Genomic DNA, 13,360 nt, shown 5'->3' with positions numbered 1-13,360 from the left:
AATATAGCTCATTCTCATGACATATTGGATCTTGTTCATACTAATATATGTAGACCTCTACCTTCTTTGAGACCACAATCTTGATACTTCATTACCTTCATTGATGATTTCTCACGATATACGACTGTATTTCTACTTAGACAAAACTCTGAGGCCTTATCTATCTTCAAACAGTTCCACAAGGTTGCGGAACTTCAAACTGGTCGTCGCCTCAAGAAGCTTTGTAGTGACAATGGAAGCAAACATGTTTCTCGAAAGTTTGTGAGTTACAGTGCTAACAACGAAATTCATCATAAACACACTATTCCATATTTACCTCAACAAACCGGTGTCAAGAAGTTTGCGGTCTTGCCAAGAAATCACCGGGCTTTTGGTTGTGAGAGTTTGTGAGAGAACTCCAAAAAATATATGAAGGAGTTATACCATAGATGCCATGAAGTCTAGGATTTTGAAAGGAAGTGCAATCAAAAAAATCCCACTCTTTCTCTCTTGCACTCACGTACACTAAGAAAGAATACGAAAGAACATATCAAAACAACATAAAGATGAAAACATCAAGGCTATGGTCGTATCATATCATGGGCAATATGAAAGGGTTAATAGATGAGTTAATGGCATTTCAATCTTTGCCGACCAAACAGGCTATGAATTGTTCTTTGAAATTGTAATTTTGTGTTTACCATAATATATATGTTTTGTCCAGTGATTGGGATTAATTGTGTGTACAAATCCTCTTGGTTCATAGCAAGATAACTACACTTATGTCAAAAGAAAAGTTATAGTCTATAAGAGGTAGTATGATGGAATCCAGTGAAAGAAGTATTTCATTGAGCATTTCTGGACCAAAGAAAAACGGTATACGTTGTTGAAAGTATATTTTACGGCTAATCCATACGTTAATTGTTATAATAGATAGCACAAAGTGGAAGCGATAGAAATTTACATAACGTCGATTATTCATCTAGGATAACTCTAGTATGTGCAAAATTAGATATGAGAGAAGTGAAGAAAAGAGAATTTTCCTCCCAAGGCCTTTTCTTGCCCGGACAATAAGGATACTGTGGGGAGAGATGTACCTGTAGCAAGAAGAATCTAAAATTTGTAGGGAGAATGACTTTCTAAGAGTGAGAGAGATAAGTTTGGTTAGGGAAGGAGATAAAATTAGAGATATATGTTGGATTAGAGATAAAGAAGAAAACAACAAGAAACAACAAAATATCAAAGTAAAACACATCTTACTTGACAAACTCTTCGGGAGTTATTCACCATTATGATGGAGAGAGAAGAAGAGGGAAGACTTCAGCTTTGATCGATGCACCAAGTTCAAGACCTTCTTTGATTAAAGTTGATCTTCCAAGGATAGCTTACAACATTGTTTAGTCTTCCTCTAGGAGCAAGTGTAGGCTTAGGCTTATGTTTATGGCTAAGTTCAATGAGACATCAATACTCTCTCTCCCTCATGAATACATTTCATACTACAGTTATTCACACAAACGATAAAAGTCAAAACTCAGCATTTGTTCAAAGCTGAGTACATCTAACAATATCTCCATTGGGCTACATGTGTCCCTAAAAATATCAATGTCAAAAATGTCATGCTAAGGCAAAGTGGGATAAAAGCCCAAAAAGACCAAAAATTGGCTTTGGAAGGACCAAAAGAGCAAACTCAAATAGCCATCCAAGGGACCAAAAAGCGCTCTCGGGATCAAAGTCCAGCAAGAACATCTAAACCAACTTCAAAGAAATAGAAGCTGACAAAGAATTTATAGGATCAATTGAATGCCATAGTAAAGAAGCTAGTAGCAGGTACATTGGGGAAGGAGAAGTCCAAACTGGCCACCGAAAAAACAACTGGCACTTCTACAGCCACAACTATTGTATTGCCAGGTACAACCTCCAAGACAACTATAGATTTATAGATAAGTCCAAATCGAACGTCCAAGCAAGCAAGGACATCAAAACAAGCAATTGTTGCTACCAGACAAGATACAACATTCACCACACCTTAGTGCCAAAAATTGTAGACATGCTTTAGAACTTAGAGAAGAACAAGTTAGTGGGGTATCTCATTATCGACACATCCAATAAAAAGGTCGTACCATACAATGTCCCAATTATTAGATATAGACAAAGAGCACTGATGTTGACACAATCACAGATAATTGTGTCACCACCATTCAAACTGGATGGAATACTATTTTCAATGCCCTGGGACAAATGATGACATTGATGCAACATTCTAATATTGCTTGCATGGGGTAGCAACCGGAGTAACAAGTTTTCAAGGCTGACAACTTCAGCAAGGATAGAAGAATAATATAAAAGGGGGCAGCACACCAAAACAATCAAAGAGCTGCAACAGCAACAAGCAGAGCAACTGAAGCTCAATGAACTTAGGCAACGCATGAGAGTCTGAAGGAAGTTTACATTGAACTGAAGCAAACGATCATGGATATATATATTTATCAATCATTGGTCAACATCATAGACTCAGAGGGCAATCTGAATCTCAATTTAGATAAATTTCAGAACTTGGTGGTAGCAATCAATCAAAATTTGGAGGAAAAGAGCTCCATCTACACCAACACAAATCTGGAGTGCACATGACCATCTTCCATTGCAATCTGCCAGAGCATCCAAATGCAATTTAGGTGTTGAATCAGATACATGAATATATCCTAACACAAGATGACCTCTTGGTGAATCCCCATACAAAGCAGTTGACCACAGTGAACATCCAAATTCTGGGCATTCATTTGGAAGTGTTACTAGGCAATAAATCAACTTATAAGTGCAGGCAAGACATGAGAATGGAATTCAAAGCCCTGTTATTACTGAAAATGCAAAATGTCAAATGGATGTTGGATCATTGTGTCACAAGCATCGTAGGAAACAATGCATCCAGCAGTCAAGGTCCATGTACCAAAATTTTCATCAGGGAACAAGAACAAGCCGTAAAAATCCTATTTCATTTAGTCAGAATACTTTGAAAAATGATATAGCAGGAAAATCAAATAGTCATGAACTACATTGAGGCAATGCCAAACTCGCTGATACTGATGTATACACTTCCAATGAAGGAAGATGAGCTACCAAAAATTATATAGCTCTCTATCCAATCTATAAGCAATATAATGTCATATTCAGATTGTAGATCAAATAAGGAACTAGTACAAATAGAGCAAGGCATTGTGGGTCACCTGGAAATCAGTTTTGAACGACACTAAACAAAAGACTACAGTGTCAGAGCTTAAAGATTATTTAATCAACTTCCGAGGTACGACGACCCAGTGTCTCAAGAACACAGGTCAGTCTCACAATAATGAGCTACTTCAGCTATCTGTAGAGGTATCTAAAATTTTTGAGGAGGAACTTTCCAAATAAAGCAAACTTTGAACCTCAGTTCAAAGAAATGGTTGAAGTCTTGTTTGAAGCCAGAAGCCAAGCCAATCAACCAGATAGCCAGATGTGGCTGGATGGATCTACACAGCATTTGATCTATCACAAGCTGGCAAGGGCATAGCTAACTAAAGGAAAGAAAACTTTAGATGATCCTAATGCGAAGACACGGCATGCACTCCAACCCTACGAGGTGGAGATGCTCACTAAGAGAAGGGAGCAACTAGAGCAGAAAGATATATGTAGAATTAATCAGAAGGAGAATGCCACTTCAAATGCCCCTCAAGGTCAATTTCATGCCTGCAGTTCTACAACCACCACCTCAATAGGTGTCGAAGGTTGAACAAAAGAGAGATCTAGACAAACAAGGACTAAGCATAAAAGATAAAGTCAAACCAATAGTCTGAAATTTTGGAACACACCAAAATTCAAGAAAGGGGAGAGGATGTAGATAGTGGAAACCTGCCCCTGGAAGCGGTTTCTACAAAGTACTTAGCGGAGTTACCAATAGTTACTAGTTTGTAATTGTACAGTCAATTCGAACCCAGTACAGGCAAACCCATTACTTTCATTTTGGATCTGTCGGTTGATCTATTGGTCTTTCCTTTTTGAGAGCCTGCTTGTATCATTCACAAGTCATTAGAACTCTTGTACCATCTTGTGATTGAGCATCAATTGTACTCCAAAGTTCTATGCCTTAACTCATAAATTTGAGTATCCAATTTCTGGTTCTTAGTTCCTATCATCTAAATCCATTCTTTCAACTCAGTTCAGTTCAGTTATCTATCAATTTTCCCATCTGGTCTTTTGACATCTCATTCTTGTCATTTCATAGGATCTAATATTTGACATTTGACTCTGAAGTTCTAAACATGGAATAGCTGTCAAGTGACAAACTCATTCCACCTCAACCAACCATTTCCACCCGGTCATCAATCCTTTCAGACTTCAGAGCGCTCAAGGATCCGACTTGCCTCTAAACCTTTTGTCCCATTCTCATAACTACCATAACAATGAGGATAGACCCTGCTTATGAAGCCCTCATATTCCCTGTTTCCCCCTTATTGGCCCCCTATATCATCAATCCACATCTACCATTTTTGGGCAATGCAATGGATGTTTCCAGCAATAGTAATCAGATGAAACATTTCTTTCTACCTCACCCAAAATCAACTTATAATCATATGTTGGTCCACAAAGCCATGTGTTTGAGATAACCCTTGATGTATTAATTCTACATTTTTGGCTCATTATCACGTCCAATATTGCCCTTACAAACCTCTTGCAAGCAAGCTCTCCGTGCAATTAATCTGGGAAAAAGGAACATGCACTATAGTGCAACCACATCCCTTTTCTAGTTTCCATCTTTGCACCTATCTTGTCGCCCGGCGCCTTTAACCACCCCCGGCCTCAGACCACCACGGTGGAGCTTCAAATTCATTCATACGATCTCTAGGCAATATCACTTCCATCGTCCAATTAATTGGGCTACTTGTCATCTTGCAATGTGAAGAGCTTTGACTATGAACTCCCAAGGACATGCTCAATGCTTATGTACATCACCTTTTCAACCTCTTCTTGGCAAGGTAAAAAGAACATTCTCTCATTCCCCTTGTCCATTTACCCTTCAGAGAAGATTCCTATGCCTCTACCAAATGGAGAGGGAAATCAGATCGTCTCCTGCCTTCTTGGCTACTCCTATCCTAAGATTAGAACCTTCAGATATGCTAAGAAGGAAAAGGTACTCTATTGTAAACTTGTCTTAATATCCCTTGCCTATATTGACAGCTTTTATACAGATTGTTTTTTGTATTGGAGCCAGAGGTTCTGGCCTCAGTCATTACACCATCTCCCCACCCTCCCCCCTTGTTTAGCCTACATATATTGATCCATGCAATATTAAAAAGACGTCGGCAGGAGTCGTCGGCAGTGTCATAATTTGAAAGAGGGAGACAATGCAAGTAAGCATCCTTCCAATAGAACTGTTATAACACGAAGTAGGGCTAAGCTAGGTAGTGGGACACAAGCATACATGCGCAGGCTTTCGTACAGAATGACATTCTCGCATCGCTTGAACACATCAAGCATCAAATATACAAGCTCCACAAGGTCAAAAAGATGTCAATGTACAAGCTACAGTAAGACATGAGGAGGACCGACTGCAGAAAAAACACAATTACACAACAGGTACAGGTCATCAAAGAAAATCACGAAAAAGGCAGTATTAGGACCACAGAGATGCTCTTGCTTTCTACAAGAAGGCCGGTCTTAGAGATGTAAGACCTTACCATCCAAGGACGTGAACTATGCATGCTGCGTGCGTGGCGGTGAACAATTAGCAAGACGAGAGAGAGAGAGAGAGAGAGAGGATAACAGAATGGACCCTACATTTAGTTGCTACCATAAGGTCCTCAGGCTAACATGAAAGAAAATAAGTCATGCAAGAATAGGCACACTTCCTCCATAGCGCCAGAACAAAAAGCCCACTTGAAAGGGCAAAAAAACAGGAGGTGTCAGAGGCACCCACAACTTGAGATTTGAGCCTCGTATTAAACACGATATCTCAGTCGCTCCCCCTGTCCAAGTGCAGGAGCATGACAAGCTCTAACGCTTGTACAAACCCCAGTCAATTCTTTCAGTATAGCGACTTCATCATAACAGTCAGCTAAACCTACACAACAGCCACTTGCAACACACAGGCATGAAGCAGGCACTATATCAAACAGCTCGTGGTCATCATTCACAACACGATATCACCATCAGCTATATACACTTGGGCATGAAGATAGCACTTTTATTCAGGAAAAGCCTAGTAACTGACAGACTCGTGATCGTCATTCGCACATCAAATAAGGGAGGTTCCAGGTTATAGACTTCTTGGCCATCATTCACAACACAATACTATCAGCACATACACGTAGTATCGACTAAATACGCCGATGTCCCCACACGAACATCAACTCCCATTTGTGTCATTACTAGGGGAATCAACCATAATACAGCCTTGGAAAGAATTAATAAAGCGGAAAGGCAGTTAAAACCCGCACCGCCAGTGACTAAATATAAAAAGCTATCAACTGGCTGTGCCCCTAGTATGACAAGTTTACGAAGTGAACTAGCACTTTGAAAACCCATTTTGGAGTTGGCACTGATCCAGAAATGCTTAAAATTTCAAAACTTACTTCAAATCATAACAAGAAGCAAGATGAAGTTGCCAAAACAATGGTCATTTCATACCAGCTCTGTTGAGACAAAAAAACATGCAGAGCGGTTCATAGCCAATATGGCATGTCTTTTCAAATACACCCATAAAGGGTAGTATGTCCTCTTGATCCAAAATTTAACCCTTGATTAAGATCGGAACATGCCTAGACATCTGCACCGGAACTCCACTCTCCAAACTTGCTGAGAAAGGGGTTTTCAACAAGCGCAGATACAAAATTCCAGACATCACATTTTGATTTAATGCCACCCCTCAAGAATCTGTCTGCTCTTCAGACCCTGAAATGCCAAAAAGAAAATCGGCAAATGTCAATACACATCCTTCAGCAAGTGGCATGCACTGGCGTCTTTAAACAGCGTGTGATTGTTAACCTAATTTCTGCAAACCTATGCAACATACTGAGAGTACATGTACCACACAGACTCATCACCAGAACTCTGGGAATTGACTGTTTGACTTTACCTTTCTACATCATCTTATACGCAAATGAAGCACTTTCAAATGTTTAGAAACCCTAGCATTAATCATTGACCTCAAAGACCTATGCTGATGGTGTCGTAATCCTGATCAAAATAAACGAATTGAGCAAGTTCCACACTCGTCCGTTACGACCGTGTTCTGCGGAGGGAAGGACATCAGCCACTAGAAGATTGATGTGTCAGAGAGTTTATATCCACAACCATGTCCCAAGAAACCTTGACATTCTCCTTGGGTGTCTTGATGTCTCATTCCAACATATCAATTGGAGTCACCGAGTTATTCCTGTTCATAGGTCTCATACAAAGAAAGCTATATAGTTAAGTAGCACCCCACAAAGAGCTTTTCTGTTATATAGATAGATATACCTTCACAAGGTGCAAAAATTCAAAATTTTAAACTTCAGAATTACAAAAACAAGGAAGCGAGGCACACAAAACGAAGATCAGTAGCGAATTCAGCTTATTTGTTTCTAAACAAAAAAGAGCTTAAAACAATTCATTATTTACTTAAGACATATAGAGATACATAAAATTTGCTTGCGTGAATGGTGCACAGCAGCCATGCCGGCTTCAGCTAAAAGATAGGCAGCGCAACACTTCAAAAGATGCCTACCTGAATCCAAGAACATCTGAACTCAAGCTATAAAGACATCTGCAAGCTGTGAACTCATGGTAATCACTCGGGAGACACTGTAAACGTCAGCAGAATTATACATAGTATGGACCAAATATTACAACATTCCTATCAGCCCATAATTTTCAAAGCTAGGTATCAAGCCATCCTCCCACATACAAACCCCACATGTAGCCCTCAATGAGTCATGAGCAGATGGGATTATACCATAACCAGTGTTCACCAAAAATCGGCCTTTAGTGTTGTTTACCTACTTTAAATTTGAAAAACATCGCCAACCTTGCCTCAAAGAAAACTATGAAATTTTCACAACTCAGTGTATAAACAACAGATTTTCCAAAAAACACACAACTTTTTCAGCTAGTCATTTTTCCCATTGACTTATGGCACTTTTGGTAAGCATTGAGCAATGGACTACAAAAATTCAGAGGTACTCAGCAGCCTTGCCCAAGCACTACACAAGGTATTAAACTAGAAAGCACTGCAACCCTATAGCCACACGAGTTCAAACACTACATAAACCTGGGATGAAATGCCTAGATTCACCAGGCTTCAAAATTATGAGCTCCATCATGCTTAATAGATTAACTCCTACTGCATCCCCCACTGACATCATCGGTGCCCAGTATTGGATGTATAACTAGGTATCAACGAACTCTCCATACACAAGTATATAGTCATATAAAGGCAGGAAAAAGTTTCTAGGGCAGACTCAGCCGCGTTAAAGCCATGGAAATGCAGTAAAGTAAGACAATTACACAACAGGAAAATAGCTCATATTGCATAGGCACCTCTTAACAGGAACATAATTTACATAAGATAATTACAACAAAACCCAAAGTTCACCAACCAAGGAAAAGTGCAAGTTGTAGACAGGACAATATCTAGCTAATATGACCACCCACTAATGTCATTAATGCCCAACAGTGGGTATAGATACTAGAACTATGTCTAAATAAGCTCCCACACAAAGCCCCCCCCCCCCCCTCAAAAAAAAACACACACACACACACACACACACACCATATATGAATACACAAGTATGTATACAAAGCTTCTGTCATGGCTCCAGGGATGGAGGGCAGAATCGACCGTGCCAAAACCTAATGGTTGCATAGACAAGAACTTTTGAGAGGTGAAATCAGCATGTCTGCTGCTACAACTTAACATCAACCTAGACGGAAACAAGGGATGCCTGTGCAAGCTAATGGTGATCCGCTGCAAGGTCACCTAATCACCATTGCCATACCATGTAGGAGTGACTACAACATCTGCTTTCACATTGCCAATGGCCAATATGGTTGATTACCATGGCTCCCACATGCAAACTCCACACAAACCCACCCACAAACATACAATCATAAAAGATCCAGTGCTTAGTTTCTGTCTTAGCTCTAGAGATGCAAGTAAACCTTATGGAGCCTACCACTAAAAACTGTATAGAATCAAAGGAACTGATATAAAAAGGTAAATCAAAGGTATCAGATAGCTGTATTCAAGCTCAATAAGATAAACAAGACAAAAATGCAACCAAGTGCATGTTCTCTAAAACAGAGGTAATCATGATCATACCTGTTTTGCAAAATTTTCTCGATATTAAGTAAGGACTTTCAAGGAACCGCAATAAATGAGCCAAGAGATGTACGAGGAACGCTAATAAGCCGATCCAACTCCCTGTCATTAGCCTCCGCATGGTGTTCTTCCCCACCTTCATGCCTGCCAGACAAAGAATGCATAATGTCATTTCTTTTTTCCCCCAAGAAAATGTGTAATAATCGCCACCACATTGCCTTTCAAAGCACATATATGACTAGCAAATGATGCATGCAAAATGCAAAAAAAGCACAATGCTATAAATACGCACAAGTGTGAGACCTACATCTTCAGCACGAAATCACTCTCTCTAGGTTTCATAGCTGCCTGCTCAAAGGCCCCATGCCTGAGATAGGCACTGTGTTCCGTCCAGAAACCTTCTGGACCCTTCCAGCAGACAGGCTTCCCATCAGCAGCAGCTTGAAAAGCCGTGTCTCGTTCATTGAAACTAGTTTCCTGGCAAATTGTAACTCGATTTGTATCAGTAGATTCAGGCCCATCTTGCAAAGTAGTTGCATCACAACTTTGATAACCTGCTGAATTATTGGCTGAATCACTACAAACTGCACTTTCTTCTCTGTTGTCATCCCTTGGAAAGAAGGATTGAGTAGACTCATCTGGGCCTAACATATTAATGTCCTGAGCCTTGGTGGACTTGACGTCATCGTGCACACTCTTTTCTTCTAAATCAGCACATTCACCACTACCATTGGATCTGTCAGATGAGGATTGGTCTATCCCATCAACTGTTAGGGGAGTATCAGAGGCCTTAGATGAAACATTATTAGCTCCTTCTGATAAAGAAACCAACCCACCATCACCTGCTCTTTCCACTGCTGAACCAATATTAGCTTCTTGTGATGAAACATGTGCTCGTTCCACCTCTCTTTCAGAAAAATTTCCAACAGAAAGATTCTCTTGAGTACGGTTGACATTATATACTTGATCTCGTAACAGCCTCCATTTTCCCCTATCATTGCGCCTTCGTATCCTGTCATTCTGTGCCAGTCCAAGATATTAGGTCCATTTTAGATGACACGAAATATCAATCCAAACAAATCATACCTGCACTTCAACAACAGCAGAATACTGTAATGCATCCAAAATCACCATGGGATTGCTTGAGAGACTTCGAATCTAGCTCCAAACAAACACTACTTAGAGTCTAGAAGAGCTGAACAAGGCCTTATAAATTTCGCATTTAAGGCATCCACAGCAAAGACCAAACATTCAAGCTTAAAACTGCCAATAAAACAGATTTTCATAGGTTAAAGAGAAAATAAAGGTTTTTACCCTATTGAATTGGGCAATCACAGACACTGGAACAAAACCTTCTTCATCCATGTGAGTACGAAGAAAAACATCCCTGCATAAGTTTTCAACACTGCAGAGCAGGCAAATTGGTTATTTATGAGCACCTCTTGCAAATAACAAATAAGTGTGACAGGCCCAAATGCTCAAAGTTAGCACCTGAAATAGTAATCAACTTGCTTCAGTAACATAGATTGTAGTGAGAAGGGATCTAGACCAATCACCCCCACCCCCCCTGGAGGTGCTACGGGAGGAAAGTAAGGAGGCCCGTGTACAAACTCCGAAGCACCAGGCGGTATGTAATACATGCCACCATCTGTTTGCAAAATAAGCCAGCACATTGTCAGCGATCTTTGCATTATACAAAATCCCTGAACAACCACACAGTTGAAATAACCACACAGCACATTGCCAGAGGTGGCACTTCTTCACAATGTCAGGAACCGATTTTAGAGGCTGCTGGTAAAATACAGGCTGTATGGACAAGCACTAGGAAAAAGGAGAGAGTTACTCTGAAAATGTGGCATCGGCGGATAAAAGCCAGGGTTCATATTCATAAAAGGCTGGGCCCGAGGCATGTTTCTGGGACCTATACGCTGCTCGTGGAGTAAGGTAACCATGTCTCCGGAATTCTCATAGGCCCTGCCATGATTGTGCCAACCCCTGCTTTGATCTCTATGGTTGTTCCGCCATTTCCTGCCGTTGTTGTTGTTGTTGCTGTTGTTGTTGTAAAAAGATCCTGCACCATCATTTCTATTATGGTGGATACGATCTTTATCCATTATTGGGTTTGCTGACATACTGCCCTTTATCCGAGCATGAGGACTGGGCTTTGAGGACTGTTCTGGTCCCCCATGTGCCCCCATCGCCGGGTGCTCCAAAAAGGAAGCACCATTCTCAATGGGCTGAAAAGCAGGTCTACCAATTCCTACTGGACCCCCCCTGGAAGAGGGCTTATTCTTTACCCCTTGTTGATTGTTTGCTCCATCTCCAGAATGCAACGGAACTTTAGAATAAGATTCCTGCAAAAGCGTTCATTGGTCTGATCACCTAATCATTGTTCTCCGCCAGCACATTCTAATAAAACAATCCACATTCATCAAGCATCCCTAGGTATGAGGCTAGGCAGGCAAACAATTGAACAAACTGAATGTACTCAAAAACACTGCAATGCCCATCACACAAATAAACGTCATAATTGCCAAGAATAAACAGTGAGCATGATGTGCGAGAGAGCACCTGGATTGAAGCCACCCCTTCGGGATGGGGCGTCTTTGCAGAAAATGCCTTTAACTTTTTAGTCTCCGATGATTTCTTCATGTTACGGGCCTCTGTTAAAGCTGGCCAAGTAGTAGCTCCCATGACAGGTTGAGGCTTAACGTCACCTTCTGTACTCACAGGAGGCTTTCGCCAAGGAGGCCTTGAAACCCTGGCATCGGCCACATCTCCATGGCTACTCTCTGGGAGCTTGTTCTGAGAGGCTTCTGAGCAATCTGCAGTAACAGCATTGCCATCTACAGTCTTGGAAATTTCAACAAGTTCCTCACCTTTGACAGATGCTTCATCAAAAACCCTAGCATCTGGAACACTGGCAACATTATCGGCATCCAATGCCGATTCTGACAGCGTGAGGCCGAGCTCTGCATTCGCTTGCATCTGACCCCTGACTTGATTTGTAAGGGGCTCTTTAGCAATGGAGGGGATCTGCTCAGAGTTAGCTAACTGGAGCGGCTTCTTGGTGGAAGCGGCTGCATCTTTAGAGCGCAAAACCTGTGACCAAGCGTTTTTAGTAGAAGAGCTATTACCTGGCTCGTAGGGGGAAGGATCTGCGGGTGCACCCGAAGCCATGGAATCAAAACGAACAATGAGGGAGGGGCAGCCGAGGGAGGGGCAGACGAGGAAGGAGCCGACACAGAAGAGAGAGTTTGTGTGTGTGTGTGTGTGTGTGTGTGTGTGTGTGTGCGCGCGCGCGCGCGTGAGAGAGAGAGAGAGAGAGAGAGAGAGAGAGGGTTGAATAAGGAAACACAAAACGCGATCGTGGAGACGATGATCGGTGCTTTTACTGATTTGGTGTGGAAAAAGCACGCGATGCCCTTTTCTATCCGGTCCTAGAGGAACCCTACAATACAACTCCGCCAGAAAATACACGTAATAAACAGAGTACACATTTACCATACCTTTATATCTATTGAATGTCCTTGCTCGACTTGGCTCAAGCTAGGATTTACAATTCTCAAGCCAAACTATTGAAATATTGTGAAGTAGGTTCTCCTTTGCTACACATTCTGGTCGATATGATGCCAGATGAAGTTGGTGAGAAACTCGAAGAACACAACTCGCTGATGATAAATCTGCAAAATAGAATTGATGCTCTGTCCATGGGGTTTTAAGATGGGTTTGTCTCACCAGATGTTCACCCTAGCTTGTTTTTTGTCTCAATGTAACCTCATATCTAATCAGTAGAGATATGTCTCTATTATGTTTTATTATGTCTCTATTATGTAACTTTGACTTCATGCTCTTGTATATTCCTTCTCCCTGCCTAGGGTATACAGATATATTTTTGTCTTCCTTAATTAATCTATGCGCTTATATTGGTAAAAAAGAAATAAGACGATTGACATTCATATGGACTCAATAGCTAGAATTAGGTTAAACGAACCAGGGATTTTCTTACCCATGAATGCAGGAGAGATTGTATTGAATCGTGACTCTCCTACT

At 41.0% G+C, this 13,360-nt stretch overlaps 1 protein-coding gene across 3 annotated transcripts; it reads right to left on the bottom strand.

Moving 5' to 3' along the window:
* Positions 1-6,548: 6,548 nt before the first annotated feature.
* On the bottom strand, positions 6,549-12,717 carry LOC147419108 (la-related protein 1C-like). Of its 3 annotated transcripts, XR_015187089.1 has the most exons (9): positions 11,879-12,714; positions 11,151-11,661; positions 10,799-10,955; positions 10,622-10,712; positions 10,394-10,465; positions 9,615-10,327; positions 9,308-9,451; positions 7,155-7,384; positions 6,549-6,900 (listed from the first exon to the last, which is right to left on the bottom strand). XR_015187089.1 is itself a non-coding variant. In XM_086505393.1 (8 exons), the coding sequence occupies exons 1-7, from the start codon at positions 12,485-12,487 to the stop codon at positions 9,346-9,348; spliced, it is 2,259 nt and encodes a 752-aa protein (XP_086361519.1). In that variant the 5' UTR covers positions 12,488-12,713; the 3' UTR covers positions 6,549-6,900; positions 9,308-9,345. The 3 variants fall into 3 exon arrangements, 2 of the variants coding, with proteins under 2 accessions (XP_086361519.1, XP_086361520.1); XM_086505393.1 differs by lacking the exon at positions 7,155-7,384 and having other exon boundaries at positions 11,879-12,713; XM_086505394.1 differs by lacking the exons at positions 6,549-6,900; positions 7,155-7,384; positions 9,308-9,451 and having other exon boundaries at positions 9,648-9,784; positions 9,862-10,327; positions 11,879-12,717.
* Positions 12,718-13,360: the final 643 nt, after the last annotated feature.

Source organism: Adiantum capillus-veneris, chromosome 29 (assembly GCF_014529385.1).
Source record: "Adiantum capillus-veneris isolate H3 chromosome 29, ASM1452938v2, whole genome shotgun sequence".
NCBI lineage: Eukaryota > Viridiplantae > Streptophyta > Polypodiopsida > Polypodiales > Pteridaceae > Adiantum > Adiantum capillus-veneris.
Note: the sequence above shows the minus strand (reverse complement) of the source record. Positions and strands in the feature narration are given on the sequence as shown.

Bases quoted from the DNA above. Each gene is read 5' to 3' on its own strand.
- LOC147419108 (XM_086505393.1), bottom strand. From the start codon at position 12,487: ATGGCTTCGGGTGCACCCGCAGATCCTTCCCCCTACGAGCCAGGTAAT. The intron at 10,956-11,150 runs GTAACTCTCTCC...TTTTGCAAACAG, and splicing joins GCCGATGCCACATTTTCAGA to ATGGTGGCATGTATTACATA. The intron at 10,713-10,798 runs GTGCTAACTTTG...CCTGCTCTGCAG, and splicing joins CAAGTTGATTACTATTTCAG to TGTTGAAAACTTATGCAGGG.